General features: G+C 35.0%; 3 protein-coding genes across 4 annotated transcripts; 1 reads left to right on the top strand and 2 right to left on the bottom strand.

Moving 5' to 3' along the window:
* Positions 1 to 1,160: 1,160 nt before the first annotated feature.
* On the bottom strand, positions 1,161 to 10,402 carry LOC127797904 (uncharacterized). Its single transcript, XM_052331103.1, has 3 exons — positions 10,058 to 10,402; positions 9,187 to 9,356; positions 1,161 to 1,419 (listed from the first exon to the last, which is right to left on the bottom strand). Exons 1-3 carry the CDS (start codon positions 10,326 to 10,328, stop codon positions 1,237 to 1,239), a joined length of 624 nt encoding a protein of 207 aa, XP_052187063.1. The 5' UTR covers positions 10,329 to 10,402; the 3' UTR covers positions 1,161 to 1,236.
* Positions 6,810 to 9,209, top strand: LOC127797902 (uncharacterized). The gene is made up of 3 exons (XM_052331100.1): positions 6,810 to 7,792; positions 7,873 to 8,418; positions 8,664 to 9,209. The coding sequence occupies exons 1-3, from the start codon at positions 6,896 to 6,898 to the stop codon at positions 8,763 to 8,765; spliced, it is 1,545 nt and encodes a 514-aa protein (XP_052187060.1). The 5' UTR covers positions 6,810 to 6,895; the 3' UTR covers positions 8,766 to 9,209.
* A 952-nt stretch (positions 10,403 to 11,354) lies between the features above and the next one.
* LOC127797903 (probable serine/threonine-protein kinase PBL5) lies at positions 11,355 to 16,859 on the bottom strand. 2 transcript variants are annotated; one of them, XM_052331101.1, is made up of 5 exons: positions 16,524 to 16,859; positions 14,273 to 14,517; positions 13,864 to 14,053; positions 12,770 to 13,161; positions 11,355 to 11,973 (listed from the first exon to the last, which is right to left on the bottom strand). In XM_052331101.1, exons 1-5 carry the CDS (start codon positions 16,687 to 16,689, stop codon positions 11,677 to 11,679), a joined length of 1,290 nt encoding a protein of 429 aa, XP_052187061.1. In that variant the 5' UTR covers positions 16,690 to 16,859; the 3' UTR covers positions 11,355 to 11,676. The 2 variants fall into 2 exon arrangements, with proteins under 2 accessions (XP_052187061.1, XP_052187062.1); XM_052331102.1 differs by lacking the exon at positions 16,524 to 16,859 and adding an exon at positions 15,556 to 16,068.
* Between the last annotated feature and the right edge of the window lie 6,916 nt (positions 16,860 to 23,775).

The raw sequence follows: 23,775 nt of genomic DNA, 5'->3' as shown, positions 1-23,775 counted from the left end.
TAGGACAGGGGCAAAATGATACTACCGTGTTGTGGTGTGATAACAAGTCACTTATTGCAATTGTTAGTAATCCTGTGCACTATGGTAGGACTAAGCACAGCAATGTGAAGTTTCACTCCATTGGAGAAGTTGAGAAGAACAATGAACTTCTAAAAAAGTATTTTTATAATAGATAATGGATCATGTATTCTCTTTTGTATTGTCTCTTATATAAAGAGCCTTATGTTAATGGAAATGTAGGGGGAGGGGGGGAATTGAGAAAAAAAAGTTTTATTTCTATATAATTTTTTTCTCTTATATTCTGGATTTTAAGGTAAGTTTGATTAATAATAGAATAAAAATTTACTTTCATTGAGAAAATATATCTTATCAAACTAGTAAAATCATCATTATAACCAATCATGTTCATGCTATTATCGTTTGTAAGTTTGTTTGATATATTATTATACCACTCAAATTTTTCCTTATTTTACTCTACTGAAAAAGATAGTTATAAATAAAATTTCAAAATTAAGTACCCCTATTATATAAATGGCACCATTTGATTTAAGAATATTTGCAATTAAATGGAATAGTGAGATGAGGAATAAGAATGTGTAATGACTTTTATTGCTGCCTATATTTGTTTCATTCTCTTACCTAAGAAGGTCAAACTTAAATTTACAATAATATTTAGTCATCTCAACATATGATAATGTTTTAGGATAATTTAATCTATTATAAAGTTTCACTAAATTAGATCTAAAAATTATATTGATCTTCATTAAAAAAATATTTTATTTTTGTAATTTTATAAAATTTGGGAAGTTTCCTTAGTAATCCAATATTAACTTTTGAAAAGCAATCAAATTGACAGTTGTAGGCTTGTTGTAGCCCAGCTGACCCGTTCATTTGGTTGGCTGGTCTGTTTGCTTGTTTGTTTGTTGTCCCAAGCAGACCAATTGACCGGAGCGGCCACACGCGCGCGCGCACGCACACACGAATGGGATTGTTATATTAACCACAACCACACTCCAACTTCTTAGATATTGACTAAATTGCCATTATGCCTAATGTATATTTATTTTAAATGCCAAAATACAATACAACTTAAATTTTAGCACAACGGCGGACCCCTTGAAAGCTTTGCTTCTTTCAATTGTATTTGTTGCCGTAAAATTGTATTCTGATTGGTCTCTAGAGATAGTAGTAATGTTCACAAAACTTTTTGCTTGATTTTTGAAGGGAGAAAGAAGATTACAAGAAATTTTTTCTTTTAAAAAAAAAGTAGAACTCATAACTTCTATTTAATACAGTACAACGCTTGCTGCTCAGAACCAAATCGTGGAGGAAGAGACGAGACCTCTGTTGAAGACTGACGTAGTCGGAGAATCGAGAACGATCACTAGTCAAGAGGTAGAAGATGAGACCCATGGTCTCCTGGAACCAAGTCAATTACCGACTAAGCTATTAAAGTTTCTTTTTTATGGTAGTATAACATCATTCAAGTTAATAATAATATAAAATTATAACATTTATAGATTTACACATTCATCTTTTAGGATTTACGCATGCTGTATTATATATATATATATATTAATCATAATTTTATATTGGATAAAAGCATAAATGTATCCTTGTACTTTATCAAAAAAATATTATGGCATTTTGAATTTTTAAAATATCCCATTAAACACTTGTATTTCAAAAAATGAAACTATTAAATATCTCATCAACAAGCAATAATTAGAAAAAAAAAAAAAAGGATGGAAGTGAAATGAATGCACAAGGGTTTTAGGTTTTTTTTTTTTATTTTTATATTATTTTCCTATACTTTATGAACTGTCCAACCAATCATTCTTGCCTATCACCCCATCATCATTTTAGCTTTCATCAGGCCTATTGTCGTTTCTTTACCATAATGTTGAAATCTGTCAAGCTTATCATCAAACTGGTCGATCTCATTGTCGTTTGATTCTTGTCATTGTTCTCGATAATCATTCTTTATCGCAGTGAATCAATTATAGGTATATATATATATATATATAAACTCATTGTTGCTCAGATCAATCTTATAAATTCATTGCTCCTCAGATTAATTAAATTCACTGCTACTTTAATTGATTAATTATAAATATATATACACTTATATATATAAACTCATTACAACAAAACTCACTATAACAATGGCCATACTTCAAGCTCTCACTAATGCATGTTCTCACTTATTTTGTTAAAATATTTAATAATTCTACTTTTTTAAAATACAAATGTCTAATAGGACGTTTTGAATGTTTAAGATGTCACAATACTTTTTTAATAAAATATAGAAATGCATTTATGTATTCACCATTTTATATTTTCACAAAAATGACAAAATCTGAACTAACATTTTAATATTAGAATTTCATGTTTCATACAAAAGAAAAACCTTCACTAACAAATATCCTCATCTTTCCTATGCAAAGCCTTTAACAATTTATTTGTAATTATTTCAAACACTTTTATTAGTTGTAAATTAAACACAAAAAAATAACCAATTACAAATGACAATTTGTCTTAGTTACTTTTTGTAATTTTCTATGACTAGTTAAATATGAATTTATTTTTTTTAGTAGAGTCAAACTACAATTAGTTTTGAATTATACATAATTTTACCCATACTATATAAAATAGGGAAAACAAATTCAGTGATGTCAACTATAGAGTGGCTCCACCACTTAATTACAGGTGTGTAAACGGTCAATTTACTTATTGAATCGATAAAAATTCAATAATTGAAAAAATTGAATCGGTGTATAAAACTAAATCAAATTGACCGAACAAATCCAAAAACCAAACTAACTGAAAACCAAAAAAACTTAACGAAATTCGTAAAAATCAAATTGATCAAATAAACTGAACAAACCAAAAAATAACCTAACTAATTTCCAGTCTTACTGTTGCTGCCAGCCACCTAATTGGCCAATGATTCCAATTATTAGAACCAATCATCAAATTCTCCCAACTGTAGTGATTTATATATCCAAAAATGAGTTTGATCTAATAGTTAATTTTTTGTAAATCTAAAAATTAATTTTATTGTCAAAAGACTCAAAACTCGTTTTTGAAAAAACGTTGCCGGCCACAATCCACAGCGGATTCCAACGATTGGAATTGATCATCAAATTAGTCCTGACTGAGTGACCTACATACCCAATAATCAAAAGGATCTAATAGTTGGATTTCAGTAGGTTTAGATTTTAATATAGAATACTCACCCACAAGAAAGTTGCCGAAAAACTTAACGAAAGGGCCCAAGACCATATGTTGTGAATATCTAAAAGAAACAGAAAGGGTTTGAGGCGATGGTGGTTGCCAAAGTGGCATCGACAGGCGAGCACGGTGGTGCAAATCAAATGGAGAGAAAGATGTTGGTGGCGATGACCGATGGGAACAGAGTTGGCCACTGTCGACATTGAAGATGGAGAAAAAGGGTTGACGTCGGCATCCACTTCAAAGGGAACAATGGGATCGCCAAAGAGTTAGAGACGAAAGGGAAAGGAAAAGGTCGAGCGAAAATGATGTCATCACCAATCAAGATCCAGCACAAGGCCGACCCGACCAAACTAGAACAGTAGCACCCAAACAGTAGCAAACAATATTTTAATACTTCATATTTCTACTTGATTTAATATTCTATTTCAAGTTTGATTAGAGTTTTATTTTTATTAGAATTTTAGTTGAATTTTACTTAGAATTTATTTCTATTAGGATTCTAGTTGACTTTTACTTAAGTTTTATTTTTATTAAGATTCTAGTTAGATGATTTTATTCTAATTGAATTTTAATTATAAATATTAGATGGATTTGAATTAATCAAATATTATAAATATGTCTAGAATTTAGAGTTTGTAATCAAGTTTTTCTCAATACAAATTTCAACAACCTATTTGGGTTTTCTTAACAAAACAGTCTTGTTTTTACATCTTCTTGAAAGCCAAGTTTTAGCCATTGAAGTTTGTTCTTTCAAGAGTTTATTTTGGTGTATCTTTTTCATACCCACACTATACGTTGCGTCGAGTGGTATCAGAGCGGTTCATCAACCAATTAGATGGCCAATCTTAAAGGTAATTGTAGTAACCAGCCTCGTAACGGTGATCGAGGGTTGCTTGCAGTTTGGAGAGCAATCTAAGAACAATAAAAAATAACTCGTACAATGTAGCAACAATTAGAGCAAATTCGCAACCAATTGGGCATTTTACGAGTTAAAGATAACTGGAACCGGACTAATAGCGTGAATCAAGTCAGCTACGTTAAACCAGAAAGACCAACCATTAATCATGTCCTCATTAATCCTAGAAGACTAATGATGGATGACAATGACGATGAGGATGATCTTGGTAGTATGATAACCAACACTAGTGGTAGAGAGGTTAGGAAGAATGCACAACAACACAACCATTGGGGAAACAATGAGTATAAACTAAAGAGTAGCTTTTTGGTGAGTTTAGAGCTTGATCTCGAACATTATGTTGTCCCACCAACCTCAACGTTTGCAAACTCAGGTTTAGTTTATGCTGCTAACATGACAGAAACTCTAAGGTTGTTAACTCATACTGGGGTATTTTCTAGTCCCGATGGCTCAGGCATTACTTCACAATCCAATGATGGTGGTGTTTCTTCTAATCGACTTGCGACTATAAAGAAGATAGAGGCCATGGTAGCAGATCCTTCTACAATTTATTCAACCTCTAGTATGGTTGAATCGAAAGTAATATGGTCATAGGGGTCTCTTTGTGGATAGAGGTGTTGGATCTCTCAGGCTAGTTAACTCAGGTAATGCAACTGCTTTTAGTATTAATCTAAATTAGATTCCAAAACTAAAAATGTTGTAACAGCTGCCACTATAACTGATCAAGTGCCTGGACTAAAGGAGGATACAAACATCAATATTTTAAGTGATGGAGAGATTGCTGGTAATCATGGAATAAGCCTCTATTCAAAACAGTTGCAAAAGAATGCTTCTCCAAGTAAGAAAAATCTACAGATGAATTCGAAAGTTGTTGAGGAGTCAAAATCAAGAAAGCTAATGAGAGAATACGGACTTGTGATAAGATCTACCAGATTAGAAAAGCACTCAATATGGAATGTTCATCGTTCTCAATCTAACAGTAATAATACAACGGAGGCAGAGGGTAACAAACATGGTGATGGTTGGACCCATGCCAACGAAGATAGGGCTAAGAGGGGAATGAATGTCTTTGTTCATGTTCCCTTAGTAGAAAAGTTCAAGCAGTTCAGGAAGATGTCAAGCAAAAGTTGCACAAATAAGAAGTATAAGGTGACAGTTGACAAGCATAGGAAGCACAAGGCTATTTGAGGTTGGAGATAAAGTCATGATATTCTTGAAGAAGAAACGGATTTCAATAAGAAAGCAGAACAAGCTCAAGCCAAAAAAGTATGGTCTTTACAAAATTACAAAAAAGATTAATGATAATGTTTATGTTGTGGATTTTCCTAATCATATGGGTATTTTCAAATATTTAATGTGGCTAATCTCTCTTTGTTCTTATCAGACGTGGGTTTGTCTTACCTGGATCAAAATTTGAGGTCGAATTTTTTCTCAAGTGGAGATGAATGATGCGATCACCAATCAAGACCTGACCCAAGGCTGACCCGACCAAACCAGAACATTAGTGCAGGAACAATAGCACTGAAACAATAGCAAACAGTATTTTAATACTTCACATGTTTTAGAATTCTATTTGATTTAGAATTCTACTTCATATTTGATTAGAGTTTTATTTTTATTAAAAATCTAGTTGAATTTTACTTAGAATTTATTTTTATTAAGATTCTAGTAGACTTGTACTTAAGTTTTATTTTTATTAGGATTCTAGTTAAATGATTTTATTCTAGTTGGATTTTATTTACAAATATTAGATGGATTTAGATTATCCAAATACTATAAATATGCCTAGAATCTAGAGTTTGTAATCAAATTTTTCTCAATACAAATTTTAATAACTTATTTGAGTTTTCTTAGTAAAACAATCTTATTTTTGCGTCTTCTTAAAAGCTAAGATTTAGCCATTGAAGTTTGTTCTTTCAAAAATTTATTTTTATGTGTCTTTTTCACATCCACGCTACACGCTGCGTCAGAAGACTAAGGCAGAAGGATTGAAGCATCGGTTCGATCCTTCCACCATTCTACCTATTTTTCTTTTATACTACGCTCAAAATGACTTCGTTTTATAATTTCGATCAATTTGATTATTTCAAATTAAAAACCTAAAACAAAATTTTTGAGAAAAATTAACCAATATAACAAAAAACCTAAACCGAATCAATCAGTTTGATTAGTTCGATTTGATTAGTTTAAGTAAACCGAACTCTTCTTCTTTCCTACCGCCACCAGTTGTTTCTAAAGCTTGAGAAACCCAAGGATCCGCGGTAGAGTGCCAACGGAGAAGAAGGGCCCAGATTAGCCGCGATACCACAAATTTGTGTTGTATTTTGAAAAGGGAATTTGGACAACTACAAAATATAGACTATCCATAAGGGTAACTTGGTCAATATTGAGTGCAGCTAACAATTAACTTAGCGGCAGTAACATCACCCCACACGCACGGACATGCCGTTTAACTAATTCATGGTTTGGTTACAAAACCATTGTTGACATGTGTTCTAACACGTCCATGCAATCGACCCCTACCCCGCCGCCTTTAACTTCGTCAATTCGATAACGAACTTCTCAGCCTCTTTCTCTGATCCGAACAATACTGAGTCTAAGGTCCCCCCCATCACTCGCTTCCCCTTCCTCAGCTAGCTCAGCCTATTGAGCTGAAACCCCGTTGGGATGGGATGGGGACCAAAAAGAAGAACAATATTAGAGATCTCCTGCCGGAGCTACTAAATTTTTCGTCGCGAACAAATGAGCTCCATTCACCAGCGCCCGCAACCAGCAGGCCCCGTCAGCCTCCACAGTTGCCTCACTTGGCTTTTCGCCGTCCTCCTCCTCGTCTACATCATCTACTCCTCCAAACTCATCCTCTTTGGCCACAGTGACTGCCCCCTCCCTTCCACCAATCTCTCGGCCAACGAAAAGGCCAGCACCACCCATCATCCTGCCTTCCCCAACTCTTCTACTAATTCTCTCACAGAACTCGGCAAACAACTTCAACAGCATTATGATTTATCAAGATCTATAGTTCCCCTGGCGTCCAGGAGATACGACACGGAGCTCAAGCACATTGTGTTCTGCATTTCGGCGTCATCGGGCTTGTGGAACAGGAGGAAGGAGTACATAAAGCTCTGGTGGAAGCCTAAGCAGACTAGAGGGGTGGTCTGGTTGGACCAGAAGGTGAGGACACGGCGGAATGAACCCCTGCCGGAGATTCGGATATCTGAGAATACTTCCACGTTCAAGTACACGAACAAGGAGGGGCAGAGATCGGCATTGAGACTGTCCAGGGCAGTTTCAGAGACATTGAGGCTCGGGATGGAGGATGTGAGATGGTTCGTGATGGGCGACGATGACACCATATTTATAGTAGAGAATTTGGTTAGTGTGCTGTCTAAATACGATTACAGGCAGCCTTACTACATCGGAAGCTCATCGGAGAGCCATATTCAGAACATATTCTTTTCCTATGTAATGGCGTATGGTGGGGGCGGGTTTGCTATAAGCTACCCATTGGCCAAGGAGCTGGAGAAGATGCAGGATCGGTGTATTCAGCGCTATCCCAGTTTGTACGGAAGTGATGACAGAATTCAGGCTTGTATGGCCGAACTAGGAGTGCCACTCACCAAAGAAGTTGGGTTTCATCAGGTAAACTAATAATTAACCTTTAAAAAGACATTCAATTTAGAGATTTGTCGGGTCATTATTGTCTTGTGGCTTCTTCGCAGTTCGATGTATATGGAAACCTCTTAGGCCTTTTGGGAGCTCATCCTATAGCTCCATTGATATCCCTTCACCACCTTGATATCGTGGATCCAATATTCCCACGGATGAGCAGAGTTCAGGCCCTGCGGCACCTATTTCATTCCACCAAGGATGACACGGCAAGTATGATACAGCAATCAATCTGCTATGACAAGAAAAGGGAATGGTCCATATCGGTTTCGTGGGGCTATGTGGTTCAGATCATAAGAGGAGTGATGTCTCCCAGGGAACTAGAGATGCCCACCAGAACCTTCCTAAACTGGTTTACAAGAGCTGATTTCACAGCATACTCTTTCCAGACCAGGCCTGTGAGCAGGCAGCCATGCCAGAAGCCTTTCGTATTCTATATAAGATCGTCCACGTATCAACGAGACAGGAAGCAAACAATTGGGGTTTATATTCGCGATCGTCAAGATCCCCACCCTCTATGCCGATGGAAAATGGACTCACCTGAAATATTTGATTCTGTAGTGGTGGTGAAAAGACCAGATGAACGACGTTGGCTAAGGGTATGGTTTTCGAATCCCACTCTTGTTCTTTGACGCATTTATCCATCGGATTGTATGTTTTTGCTCATGCTTTTTACACCATAATCTATCAAACTATATAGCGTAGGAACAGAAAGTGAATCACAAAAGAAAAGGAAACAAAAAAATAGACCACCACAGATTTCTTGTTTGAAGAATCTCTTTTGTAGATTTTCCTATATTGTTAGGAACATTATTACTAACAAAATCCTGATATCCTCTTGCAGACCCCAAGGAGGGATTGTTGTAGAGTTTTGCCATCAAGAAAGAGATCGCAGATGTATATATGGGTGGGCAATTGCCGGGAAGGTGAGATTAGCGAATTATAGCAGCAAAAGGGAAGCTACACTTATATCTTCTCTCTGCTCCTCCTGCCAAGTTCTTTCATGGTACATGGGATAAAAACTGAATTCCATAGGAATTTGAGCTCAAAGGACTCTCGAGGATTGCGTTGATCTTCAGCATATCAAAATTGCTACAGCTTTGCTATTTCTCATTTATCTCGGTGTAAATTTGTTACGAGCATGTCATTCACTTTTATGAATTTTTACAAGCTCTGCCTGTAAACAATCCCCGTGGTTGGTGACATAGTCACGGGAGGATTATTATTATGCTGGCACATTTTTCCTAGAAAAGCAACTGAAACCCTAGTCATCGTCTTATATCCTTCAATGGATCTTTGAATTGTTAGTTAGAAAAACGACTCCCAATGTCTAAAAAGGAAATGATTCTTCAATCAGTTGTACTCACCGGATGCGGTATAGTGTCATTGTTCAGCGGGAGAAGCTGAGGAACTGATGAGGCATTTGGTGCTGTGGCCAATGCTAGGACGGTGAGGTCCACCCGAGTGTCATTGAACGGCTCTGGCGTCCTGATTCTGTGCACGGCAATGATTCTTCCATCTCTGGTTTCTAAATTTACTGCAAGTAAAATACAAACAGATTTAATATAACTGTGGAAAGTGATAGGCAACTAATTGTTCCTTCTCCTCCCTGGAGTATTTTACCAAAACCTGTCTTCTCTGCGAGAAAACCTGAAGTTTCGAATATCAAATTTTTGTTTTGCTCCAATTTGGTTGAAATCACTCTTTATTTAATGTCTCGGAAACTAATACTTGAATTTTCTGCCTTCAAACAAGCAAAGGATGCACAATACAATGGACAGACAGTTTACAGAAAATAAGAGCAAGGACACATAAGCTTTCAATTAATGAGAGGTTCACAACTTGTATGAGGAAGAGAGATTCTGCGTTCTTGTAGAACTGCTTCTGGAAAAGAACAAAAGCCAACTCAGATCTCAATAGGAACTCGTGTTTTTAATTAACTTCCTGCAAGTGTCCACATATTCCTCGAATTTCACATTGATCCCCCAGGAACCAGATGGAGGCAGAGCAATTATTCAATCGCGGAGTAAATGCACATATATGGTATTATCAATTTGATTAAGTACAAAATATAAATATATTCGGTAAGTACTTAGCAAGAACCTCTGTCGTCTCGAACTCGCTTTTGCCAACAGCGAGATGGAGACTCCCTATATTCATATCGTATTCATGTTTACGGAGAGAGATGAAAAAACAAAAGTTGAATTAGGTTATTGAAGTGGTAGGAATGATGAATACCTCGATATGAGAACCACCAGAGGACGAAGAGGCAGATCAAGACGATTACAGGAATACAGTGGATCCACTTCACCGATAATCCCGACCGCAAAATCTCTCCACGGCTGGTGGCAGAACGATCCAAAATTCGCGGATCGGCGAGGCCCTCCGTCCTCCTCCTTGGTGACTGCTTGCTCTGCAATTGCGGCACTACGTCGATAACATGTTGGGACTGCTGGGTGGGATGGTGGCCGGAAGGTCGGTAGGAGCTCGAAGCCGAAGGTCTCTGCATGAGAGAGAGAGAGAGAGAGAGAGAGAGAGAGAGAGAGTTAATGGGACAAAACTGTGACGGTTCACTGAATTTTCCGACTCAGTTTCTTGATCTTTTGTAACGAATTTTGAGCGGGAAAACTTCCCTCAAGTTGCAACTGCATTTTCTTTTTATATTTTTTTGGTAAAAATAAAAATAAATAGGAGGGATTTTCCTTTTTTTTTATTTATTGATTGGACAGATTTTAGTTATTTATTATAACTCTGAAAGTAATTCTAAATGAAATGCTACAAAATAAAATTTTTGAAATTAATTCTAAATGACATGCTATAAGTTGATGATATAGGAAATTTGAGATTTTCTTTTTAGTTACCTCTTATACTATAAATTTAGAAATGTAAAATGGGTTATAATTGGCCACAGAGGGTCTGTTTTTCTGGCCGATTCCAACTTCTACGAGTTGATATGTTTTCTTTTCCAATTGATATGTTTGTTCGCTGTTTTAAATTTTTTAAAATAGGTTAAAAAAATATGTTTTAATGATACAATAAATTTTGTATTGAATAATTTTTTTGAATATTTTAAATAATTTGAAATGTTGTATTGAACATTTTTTACATAAAAATCAAACATAACCTTGTATAATATAAACTTATAATGTAATGCACAAAACTACAAAGAGCATACCAAACACAATATATATGCTACTTCTTGCACTTAAAATCTTAAGTTATCCTAGAAAACCACGCAAATATATTCAAACTTAATATATCAAATTAAATTTTGATTTTGCATAGATGGAGTTGATATACCAAAAAATTTCATGTAATGCGTTTAATACAAACAATGGCTCAAACAGGACTAAATCACATTTTTATTGTTTGATTCAACCACCAGAAATATTTAATTTAATTTAAAAATATAACCAAATTATGACATGATTTTGGGCTCCGTTTGAATTCTCTTCTCTCTATATGACACTATGAAGGGAACCTTCTTCATTTCAAAATGATGACATGCATCCTAATCTTGCCTGCACAATAACAGTAGAACCAGAAGCAAAAAGCAGAGCATTTGATCTTTTATTAATATGTGTGCGCGCGCGCGTGTGTCAACCAGGCTATGTGTACAAGGAAACCTTTTCCCAAAAGGAGGCATCTTAGATGTATTAACCAAACAGCCCACATGTACATGAAGAGATCAAGCAAAAAAATTGGCAGAATTTCCCTCTAGTTTTCCATCAAAAGAGACGACTATACCCCAGAAGAACATGAAAGCAGCACCTGCTATCCTTTTGTGTTAAGGAAAATCAATAACGAGGCGCATCACAATGAAGCACGGTGAGGGACAAAAGAGTCTTCTACGCAAATCAGTCCTCCTCCTTCGTTCTCTCCAGTCCTAACTCAGAATTTTCTTTGAATTTGCGAGAAGATGAGGCCTTTAGGGAGCTTTGGTCTGAGGGGGGCTGGGGCTTGAATGTTTGGGATGCGAGGTAATTCAGAGCAGTAACAATGTCTGCGATAAGGGGCCTCAAGGTGGGCTTCTCTTGAACGCACATCGCACAAATGGCAAGAGCTTGGTACAGGCCTCTCACGGGATACTGACCTTCGAGCATAGGGTCGGCCATCTCGGAGAATTTTCTCCTGTCTTTGAACAGCGGCCGTGCCTGCAAACACATTCAAACATCAGAAAGTAACATTTAGCTAACCTCTCTCTTTCTCTCTCAATCATTCTTATACAAGTACTCGTGATGTCTAATTTGATTTTTTTTTTGTAAAACTAACTCCATTTTCAAGTATAACCACTCTTAAGACATACCATTGATATAAACGGTTAGGGAATTAGAGTTCATGTATCCAATCCCATCCGGCTTCTGATGATGATGGGCCTACCATTCTTATTCTGTGATTCAAAAGGTGGTTCTTTTCTACAAATTATTATTTAACGTGTCTGGTTTCTCAACAGATTTCATGAGACTAATAATATAAAGTCACCAGCCTTTATTATTAAAATCCAGGCAGATAATTTATAAGAACTTCGAACTTTCAAGCCCACATTACTGATTCAAACGCACCATTCAACAATTTGAAGAAAGCAGAATGATGCAAATAACAACAATGATGCCACCAAGAACAGGATAACTGACATGCAGGTCCCCAACTCATGGTGCTGCAAACTTACTAGACAGCTCAAAGTTCAAATCACAAGAACATAATAATCCAAGTGGACCTCTCAAATTCTTTCTGAAACCTCAGTGAAGGCGCATACAGGAAATGATTCCAATAGGTGAATGTCGATCTTTCAAACAGGAAGTTTTATGCGCAGGTGTTAGCTAAATCACTGTCAATTTCTAAATATATAGATTAAGCTAGCAATTCTTCTGATAAGGATAACCAATATATAGCATAAATGATCAATAGCTATTAGAAAGGAAAAGTGGGGAAAGAAAAAATATATAGTACCCATGCAACCAGATTTTGCTCAGCGGGAGATCTTGTATTATCAATTGCTTTTCTGCCTGTGATGATTTCCAGAAGGACAACCCCGAAGCTGTAAATATCTGATTTAAATGTCAGCTGACCAGTCATTGCATAATCAGGTGCACAGTACCCATACGTGCCCATCACCCTGGTGGAAACGTGAGTCTTATCTCCAACAGGACCCACTTTGGCCAATCCAAAGTCAGATAGCTTGGGATGATAGCCCTCATCAAGCAGAATATTTGAGCATTTCAAATCACGATATATAACAGGGGGCTTCATCTTGTCATGCAAATACTCCAAGCCCCTGGCTGCACCAGCAGCTATCTTCATTCTAGTATTCCAATCAATTTTTTTTCTCTTAGTTCGACTTCCTGGAATAAAATAGGTAGAAAACACATGCTAAGGTGTAAAAAGAAACCAAAACCAACAAGAGAAAAGAACTAGTAGTAAAAGACCAAAATAAGAAGGAAAATCAAACCAAAACACAACTTAGAACCATATGGATGTTTGCCAGAGCTTTTAGTTTTTTTTCTTTTTTTCACTTTCATTTGAAAACAAAAACTTGTGTGATAACTATGATTTGTTTTTAGTTTTGTATTTGATTTTTTTTTTTTTTGGTATTTTTTTCTCTTTTTCTTCCCCTAATCCCCCACCCCCCCCCCCCCCCCCCAACACCCCCTTTCTCTCACTACTCTCAGAAGTTGGGACTTGGGAGTTGGAGTCGCTGGAGGGGTCATTGACGATTGCCAGACAGCTAATCAACACCGACCCAGCAACTTCAGTTGCTGACAGAGAGAGGGCAGGGTAAGAAAATGAAATGAAGATTGTGAAAAAAAAAATGTTTTTAATTTGAAAATGAAAATAAAAAAAGTTTTCAAAATTTTTTAAAACCAAAACAAGCAATCAAATGTCATTTTCTATTTTCATTTTCAAATAACAAAAATGAAAACAGAAAAGAAACACTACCGAGTGGCCCCTATGAAGGTTGAGAAAAGAGTTAACAATTAAAACATATATTAAAGAAATCTAGTAGTAGGCAAATGGAAAGAAAAAGTATTTATCAGATAATATACCATGCAAATGGTCTTCCAGAGATCCTAATGGCATGTACTCATATACCAAGAGCCGTTGATCTCCCTCAGCACAATAGCCAAGTAACTTAACAAGATTAGGATGATCCGCCAAACTTAGTGTCAATACCTCAACAACAAATTCTCTAATCCCTTGTACTCCATTACGGTCAAGTTGCTTGATAGCAACAATCTGCAGAAAAAAGAGAACAATTAGGTCCAACTAATAATCAGCTTTCATTGGAGATCAATTGCTCGAACATGACTGCTAGGAGGAGAACCAACCAAGATGATACTGGTGCGCTTTTAAGAGGAAACAATAATGTTTCCATAAGCAAAATTAAAGAAAAAATCTGCCAACTCTGCATTTTTGCATGACTTAATAACTAGAAAGAATGAGATTTGAACCAACCTGTCCTGTATCCTCCAATTTTCCTTTAAAAACCTTGCCAAAACCTCCCTCACCCAAAAAGTTAGAAGACTTGAAGTTCTCTGTTGCAACCACCAATTGGTCAAAAGTAAATGTCCTTGCCTTAACATTCCCAGTCCCTCCATCTTTAGTAACCTCATTCTGATTCAACTCATTTGATGCAGAAGATTGATTTACGATTTTAGCATCTTTCTTCCCACCATCATATGAACTTGATCTTGATATATCTAAAAGTAAGCAACACAAAAAGAGCAACAAAAGAATAACTGAGAGAGATAGACCCATCAGAAGAACTAAAGGGGCAAACAAAGAAACATAAAATCCTAACATAAGCCAAATAATTGATTCCAGTATAATTTTCACAGGAGTGACGGGATAACCACAATTATTGGAACACAAGAGAAGCAAAGAACAATGGTTAACAAAAACAAGAACGCAAGAAAGATATTGAAATATAAAAATTATTATTCGGTCCCTAAGAAACCTTGCTTCAATTCCATAAGTCATCAAAGAATTTCTACTTCCCTATTTAAGTCGAACTTTGACAATTAAATCAATGCTGTAAAGAAGTGAAACAAACTATAAGTTTATAACGTATATCATTCATTGTCTAATTCAATCTACTTTAGGATTTAAACTGAAAAAATTATCTGTAATACCACCTCTTTTCTAAGTTGAGCTGATTATAGGAATTAAACTAACAGAATTTGCAGGAGAAATTCAACTATAGACTGTGGTGATAGATACAATCATATAACTTAACAGATTATAAAAAAGAATTAGGTTTTCTCCCCTGTTAACATTAAACTTCATTCTGGAAGTTCAAAGGTTGACAGAAGTTAGTGGATGATATCGACTTGAATCAAGCTTTAGGATCAAAGTAATAGTTTATCTCCCTAAAAAGGACCATTTCTATTCAACAACAATAAACAATCATCACTAGAGTTGCATGGACTCCTTTATTGCACATTCAATAATGATGTCAACTGGGTACGTAAAGGGCAATGTTATTGAACGTGAGTCAAACCTTTCGCGCAAATTAGATGTTTTCTTCTTCTAAATTTCACAAATTTTTCAAGTCTCTCAAATGGATGATAGAAAAAGCTCATTTTAACTTCATCTAGTTGCAAATCCATAAACATCACACAGCATCTTAAAGATTAAAGGTTTAATCAGTTGCAAGTACATATCCACACAGCATCTTAAAGATTAAAGGTTTAATCAGTTTATACACTGGGACAAAAACCTGCAACAACACCCCTAACCTGAGCACAGGCCACTCGCTGGCTTCATTGGAAAATTTATTTTGTGCCTCCAAGGCACCACGTCAGCACAAAACCTTGGTGATTTGAACCAATGATTTGTTGCCACATGTTAATAGTAAATACAATTAGGTCAGTATTTTTGTTAGTCAAAATACATCTTATAAATATGATTAAACTCACTGATTCAGGGCACCAAAATTTTGTGCTTATCCGCCCGGAGGTACAAAATAATTTCTCGCTTCAACGGCCTCCCAAACAGTCACACAACCAACGTTTGATTTTTTAAACTGCTTAGAAATTAACAACAGTACAAGAGAACACCTAACTTCAAAAGTCATAATCCCCAAATCAGTAGAAAAGTTGAATTCATTGAAGAAGTTTTCTCAGCCAAAAAAGTGGGGAAAAAAAAAAACATAGAATTCATACTTCCTTAGCTACCAAAAGTACATGCATATATATAATTTAAGACTTCAGCCTCCCCCAAACCCCTCGGTTTATCCAATCACAAAGTCAAAGATTTTGCCACAAAGCAAACCTCCAGAGAGATACAGGAGCGAAGAGCCTTATTTGTTTGAATACCTGATAAGGGAAAGGGAATAGAATCAAAACCACGAGGCTAAAATTCAAAGCCAATCGCAATCTATACCACGATAAAAGCCAAAAACACGATTACGAAACAACATACACTCACCCAAAAAAAAAAAAAGAAAGAAAGAAACAAGAAAAAAGAAAAGGCAGAAGAATACAAATCAAATTCACAACTAAGCGAGGCCCATAAGAATCGTCCCACACACCCAGAAGCAATGATATTTCGAAAAATTCCACGTCGGAGATAAACCAAAACTTTAAATTGAAACCTCTACGCGCCTGCTCATTTTATTTTCCCCCTCAATCAGATTGAATGCCAATAAAATATATTCACACACACACACACACAAAAATTAGAAAAAAAAATGATTTCGTATTACCAGAGGGGGGTTGTGTCTGTGATTCTTGTTGCTGATGATGATGATGATGATGAAGATGATCTCGTCTGTTATGATTGTGATTATGATTACTGCTGTTATTGCGGATGGTCCTCGCCTCATCGAGTCGCCTGTTTGAATTCCCGGACGAGCATGGAAAACAACCCATGCTTTCTCTCTCCTCGCCGTCCTCTCCCTCTCTCTCTCTCTCTCTCTCTCTGTATATATAATATGTAATCTATATATCTCTCTTCTGTGAAGAAATGAAACAGAGCCCAAAACCTTGCCAAATTGAAGAGAGAGTTACAGATTACAGACCCTTGGCCAAAGGACCGAAAGGAATAGGAAGGGAGGGGCTTTATATTTTTTGTCGGTCTTTTTCTTTTTTCTTTTTTCTTTTTTCTTTTCTCTTTTCTCTTTTCTCTTTTTTTTCTTTTTGCCAAATATTTCTGGGCCGCCTGCGGTGCAGATCAGCTGTAAACCGAGTTCCCCAACTCCACCAATCGGATTCCGCCACGTCAGGAGTCAACGCGTTTCCATATACTCAGGCCTTTACTGATGCGGCTCGGCCTTGGACGTTGTGGCATTTATTTACTACGGTGAGCTGGTTAGCAACAGATCCTTGTCCTCTTTCCCAATGAATACGGCGTCGTTCGGGCGAGACGCAGTTTCCACCGTCGGATAGATCGGAGGGCAGAGGTGAGGAGGGATGGGTGATGTGTTGCCAGTGACAAAGCGGGGCCCACTGGCTAACACGTCGGCGTCCGACGTGTCATACGTGATCCGGTGGAACCGAGCCTACAGGAGACAGAAGGCGTTAAAAAAGGCTGTTGACCAATTGAGGTTGGGGAACCAATAATAGGAAGAGGCGTATCGAATTAGGAAATGCCGAGTGTGTTAAGAAGTCATATGAGAGTTATCTGAATTCTGGCTGAATATTCGGAAAACCTTTAAACAGTTTCTCTTCTCAGCGCGTTTTCTGAAAGGACATCGACCACCGACATTCTTTTTACTATATTATTACTATTATTATTATAATATTGTTAAAAGTAAGGCATTCCAAATCTAGCAAGAAAATTCTGACAAAGAAGTTTCACCCACTTTATTTATACCAATATATTGTTTCCAAATATTATATATATAACAAATCTACTCAAATTTAGAAAATAAATATGTACTTTCACTTATTTCAGATCTCATTTTTTTTTAACTGATACAAGTTATTTTCAAAATATTAATTCAAATCACCTAATTTTGAGAAAAAAAAAAAAAAAAGTCAAAAACATACGCCTATTTGGCAAGTGCCTTTGAAATTTATTTGTTTTTTATATATATAGAAGATAAAATAAATCATGCTATTAGTATATCAAGGACTACACATATGTACTCAAATAATAAAAATATCTCACTCGTCTCACCGTCTTAACTAAAAGGTATTTTAGTCATGCATTTTACCATCTCAGGCCGTCTCACTGTCTTGGATTAAGAGCACTTTTATCATTTTTCATATATTATATAGCGTAAAATATAATTATTAATGTACCAATAGCATTTTCAATAATCATATGTGAAAGGGTAAAGAGTAATAACCAATGTAAAAGGAACAATGACATTCTGATTTGTTAAATTAGTAGAAATGTCACTATTTGATGTGAAAATTATGAGATGGGATGGATGAGATTAGTCTCCGTGCCTAGGCTAGGAATAAGCAGGGAAGATAAAAATTTCGAAATCCAATCTTGTATTGATTAAGAATTTAGGATAACTCTTTAAACCTCTTTAGATTGGAGGACGATGACAGGTTAAGACTGATTCATTGTTGATTTGCCAAATTTGGTGACCATTGCATTGGAGTGGCCGGTTGACTAACCTGAAATGCCCTACTTCTTGTGTTAATTAAAGAAACCAATTAAATGACACCACAATATTTCAATTCCATCAGTTTTGTATGAAAGCTAAGGAGCATTCCACTATCACTAACACCAAGGTCCTACCTCACTTCCTACCTATAAAGGTTGAACCATGAGTAAACTGTCAAACTCCAAAGTATTAGGCTGACGACTCAGCGCAAAAAGGAAATAGACCTGATAAAAACACTAGAAAAGCTACAAAGGACCCAAAGGAGAAGAGGGAACCATCAATTCCAAAACCTCCCACCTCCGAAGACCACCCCCATTTTGCTATGAAGTTTGAAGCATGAACAAATTGTCAAACTCCAAGGTACTAGGATGAAAGAACCACTAGAAAACCGTAGATATGGCACAGAGGGAAAATCAAAATGGGACCAAAACAAAAAAAAACAAAAAAACAAGGGAAGGGGGGTAAGGCAAGAAACATACTAGAAAGAGCTATGCACAAACCCACCAGGACAATCTCCAACTGAATCAGCATAAAGGAAGACCTTGTTCATTTAAGAGATGTCATAAGGTGCATCTTTGAAAGTAATGAGAGAAAGAAACAATGACTAGTTATGCCCAAACGACACACTAAACTTGGTGTGCCAACTGCGAGGCAAATCATTCTTTCTCTCTAAAACATCTGCTATTTCACTTATGCCAAATAAAGTAAACTAAAGCCTACAAAACCAAATGGTTAACCGTTAAGCTACCTACCAAGGACCATTTCCTTTCCATCGAGCTGCAGCCCACAACATTCCTATCCCTTAGCACTTCCACGGCCATCCAAATTTCTTCAAATGGCGAAAGAATGATAACACGTGTCGAGAGTAGGAACAGACAAAGAAAGGGTGATTATGTCGCTCCGCATTCACCCTGCAAAGAAAACATTTATTTGGTAAGGACAAAAACATGTGAATACAATCAAGAGTAAATAAACGCTCCTTAACTACTAACTAAAAAATAAACATATGAACAGATATACCATAAGAATACCATACCAAATGATGTAAAGGAACACATGGGTGGTGAACCATCAAACCATGCAATGCAAATCAAACAAAAAAAGACCCCATCGACAGCTAGAAGCCAACACAACTTATCTTAGTGCCCAACCCGAGAAGGGCTAGGCATATGGGCACGGATCAAGTACAAAGAGGGCGAAGCATCCTTTTCTGGCCATATCCACTCTCCATTGACAATGATCATAGAAACCTGAGCAAAATAGAAATGCCTAACTGATAGGGCAACTTGTGAGAAAATCGATCCATTAGAACTTCAAAGGGATGCCATTAATCAAACCACAAAAAGGTCTTGCTACCATCCCTAACCCTCTACTCAAACTTGATTTTGGTCCAATTTAGGTATATGATGTTTGAAAGTTGTTTTTGTTCATGGTCTTCCAAGATGATGTTTTTCTAGGAGTATTGGACAATATTAACTAAAGAATATCACCCAATCTTTTCAGGTTCAAACCACCTAATTTGATTTGTTTTAGTTTAATTTAATTTTTTGTCTCGTTGATGAGAAATCAAAGCCAAACTCAAAATTATAATAATATTGTAATATATTTTTAATGAAATACTATACTCATCTATGATATCATACAGTTGTATCTTTTCTTTTTATAATTTCTTATAAACTTAAGTTTTATATAATGTTTATGTTTGTTTTTAGCACAATAGTTAATGGTTAAGAGGTAATAAATATATATTATTTTTTAACAAAATATATTCATTATACTTTATTTTTAAGTTTTAAATAAATTTATTTTTTAATTAAATATCTCAAATCATTATTTATTTATCATCAATCAATAAAATTATTTTAACATTAAAAATAGTTTATAATAGATACACCTCGTTTAAAAAAAAATAAACTTATTGCACTTTATCTATTTTATTTATTACACCTTATTTAAAATTTTAAAACAATCTTATTGGTTGATTAAATATCTCAAAACATAATCCAATTATCATCAATCAGTAAAATTATTTTAAAATAAAAATAAGGTGTAATAAATAATAAATACACAATGTTTAAAAACAAAATCAACTTGTTGCACTTTAACTATAATTAGCATTGCCCTATAAAATTTTTAAACAAAGATAGGATGGATATGTTATAGTTTTTACTATTTAATTGTGTTATATTTTTTTTTTATAGAATTTTAATTAAAATGTCATGATAACTTAATTTAACAATGTCCAAATAGAAAATGTTTAAATTTAGTTTGAAACATACACAAATCATAATTTAGGGCTTGGCGTCCAAAACATAACTAATATTCTTTTTAAATTTAGAAAGTTTTTACAATATTACAAATTAATTAATTAATTCCATTACCAACATAAAACTGGCTGTTAAATAAAGAAGATTTTTGGAAAGGATTCATGATGGTTTATACATTCTTTCTTCAATTAAGTCAATCATCTTCCCATTTCGCCACGTCTACAAAGACAAAACTGCCCATCCAATAATATTATTATTATTATATCCATAACATGCTTGAATAATCTGAAAACCCCTTAATTGACCAGATGGTGGGATCTGATCTGATCAATTAAAAAAAAAAGAAGATTTACGTATCTGCTTTCTCACGCGTGGACGGTCGTGATCAAATAAAAACAAAGAATTACGTCCCCCTATTTACACGTGTCGCGTGTTTAAAGCAGTACTGTTATTTCACCGAACCGAAAGTAGACACATCGAGAGTGCCACGTTGGATAACAACAGCGGTTTCGGTAGTTGCTGAATGAATCACGATTAACTAACTCGTTTCGGTTTCTCCTTTCAGTGTCGACATTCTAAATCTTAGCGCAAAGATTTGTGTTAGTAAAGTGACAAGTAAAGTAAGCATACACATGTCTGATTTTTTAAGGTCGCATGTCTAAATCATGGTTAGTGGCGAAATGACAAGCAATTTCGGAAAGAGGCTAATTAAGGCCGCTGCAGCCAAGAGTCAAGTATGTATCATGGGTGTTACAGGGTTTATAATTCATGATAAATTAAGACTTATACCATTAGATTATAATTTTAATTTTTTATTTTATATAGTAAGATAAAATCTTTATTTATGATTTATTTTATATGTTCAAATTGAAGGCATAAATAATAAAAAATCACGCAAAAATAATAATTCTAATTATATATTATGGGCGAGGCAATTGTTCAACCTAACTTTTTGTCTTTTAGCCCTTTGCTTGCCCCCCTCTCTCTCTTCACTGTTTATTATATTTTTATTTTTATTTTTATTTTTATTATTTTATAAATTTATTATTTTTTTATTTATTTATAGACTTGATGATAAAGAAAAGAATTATTGTAATTTTCTAAATATTGGCCAAATATTACAAATAATTTTCGAGCAATATTTTTAAGTTATAGTTTCTTCCTTCTAGCCCAACGAGGCTAATCAGAATGATTGCAATGGCGACGGAGAGTCACGATCTGGTGATCTTCGCGATGAGAATGACTAGCACTTACAAGCACTCCGACGTTCAAGTCAATAAGGATTTAGAATCTCAAAGTATTGGTAAGGTTTTGAAATAGCATTTCTTGGCCTATGATCAAGCTAATTTATATAAAAATGGAGGTACCTTGCGTGTCATTGGCCATCGTGAAAGGATAAGGAGCTGAGATACACGATAATGATAGCATCATTTTTCAAGATCTTGGATTTGATGAAGATTATGAGCTGATTAGGATCAATGCACGAGTTGTCTGGAGTTGATGGAATCCGTGACTGGTGTAAGAATTTTAGATTAGATAAAAAGATTATTCGAGCTTCTTGGGCTGAGATCTAGTTTGGGGGTCAGACTAGGTGTCAAACTGTAGGCCCACAGCCCAATGAATCAATACGGTCCACAATCAAATAATAAAAAATATATTTAAAAAAATATTTTTTAGTAAAATTAGTTTTTTTAAGGAAAACACTTTCTCCTAAACAAACGGAGCTTTATTCTACCTTTCTAATTTGATTCTCCTTTTTTTTTTCCACATGAAAGGAGGACAATACTATTAAAAATTTGAAAAAAAAAATCTAAATTCTGTCATTTTCTCTCTTTAATTCCACAAACTTTTTTGTTTTTTCTAATATATATAAAAAAAATAAAATGAGATGCTTATAATTCTTTTAACAAAAAAATACTACCGACCATTTTAATTGTAATGTTTTGTGATTATAAATTAATTTAACATAAATCTATTAGTTATCATATCATTTTATGTAGAAGTTATTAGTCTGCCAAACTGTAGGCTCACGGCCTAATGAATCAATACGGTTCACAATCAAACAATAAAAAATATATTTAAAAAAACACTTTTTAGAAAAATATTTTTTAGTAAAATTATTTTTTCTCGGGAAAACACTTTCTCCTAAACAAGCAGAGCTTTATTCTACCTTTCTAATTTCATTCTCTTTTTATTTAGTAGTTATCATATCATTTTATTTAGAAGTTATTAGTCTGCCAAAAAGGAGGCGGGTATATCGTCTGATTTGGAATAATTTATAAATTAAATCATAAATTACAGTTTGAAAAAATTTCCAAACTAAACCAAGCTATTTTCAGTAGCTATGCCAAACAAGCCATTCCATAAGATTACGATTCCTTCCGGACCCAGCACCAGCAGGAATAACAATTCAGCCAGAATTGAGTGGTTTATGGTTATGCATTCAGAATTAGTTAACTGTATTGAAAATACAAATTTATTTAAATTTATAAAAATAACAATTTAATCATTTAAATATACTTTACTCTTTTTTTTTTTCTTTTGTATTTCTTAGAATCGAGTGAAGAAGCCAAAAGACAACCCATTCTTAATAATATCGTTACTTTCTTTTATTTCTTAAACTCAATAAAATTAATAATAATAAAAAAATTTAAATCTCCTAAAACTCAAAATCAAAATCTCAAATTCTTCTATGCTTACTACAACAAATAGGGCTGGCTTAAGGCATGGACTATACTTGGAGCCTCCAAAGAAATGAGAAGCCCAAAAAAATGAGGCCTCATCCTATTCTTTTAAATTTTATTTCATAATGATTTTTTATTTGAGTTCTGATTATTTGATTATTCTATTTAGATGAGAAGCCTCCAATTTTTCAAGTCTAAAGATCATTTTTTAATGTTAGATAATAAATAGTGAGATATCATTTAAACGATGAGGCCTCGAACTCCACCATAGTTGTGCATGCAAACCGACCACCATCTCCACCATAGTTTCTTCCTTTAGTGATCGACGATAAGATATGTGCAAGTCGTAGAGAGGTAATAGGCAAAGAAAACGGCTATAGGCTATTATTTGTCGAGGAAGGTAGAAGGCAAAAAGGTGAAGTCATCAGCAAATTTGGCATTTTG

The sequence above is a fragment of the Diospyros lotus genome, chromosome 3 (genome assembly GCF_014633365.1).
Source record: "Diospyros lotus cultivar Yz01 chromosome 3, ASM1463336v1, whole genome shotgun sequence".
NCBI classification, from domain to species: domain Eukaryota; kingdom Viridiplantae; phylum Streptophyta; class Magnoliopsida; order Ericales; family Ebenaceae; genus Diospyros; species Diospyros lotus.
Note: the sequence above shows the minus strand (reverse complement) of the source record. Positions and strands in the feature narration are given on the sequence as shown.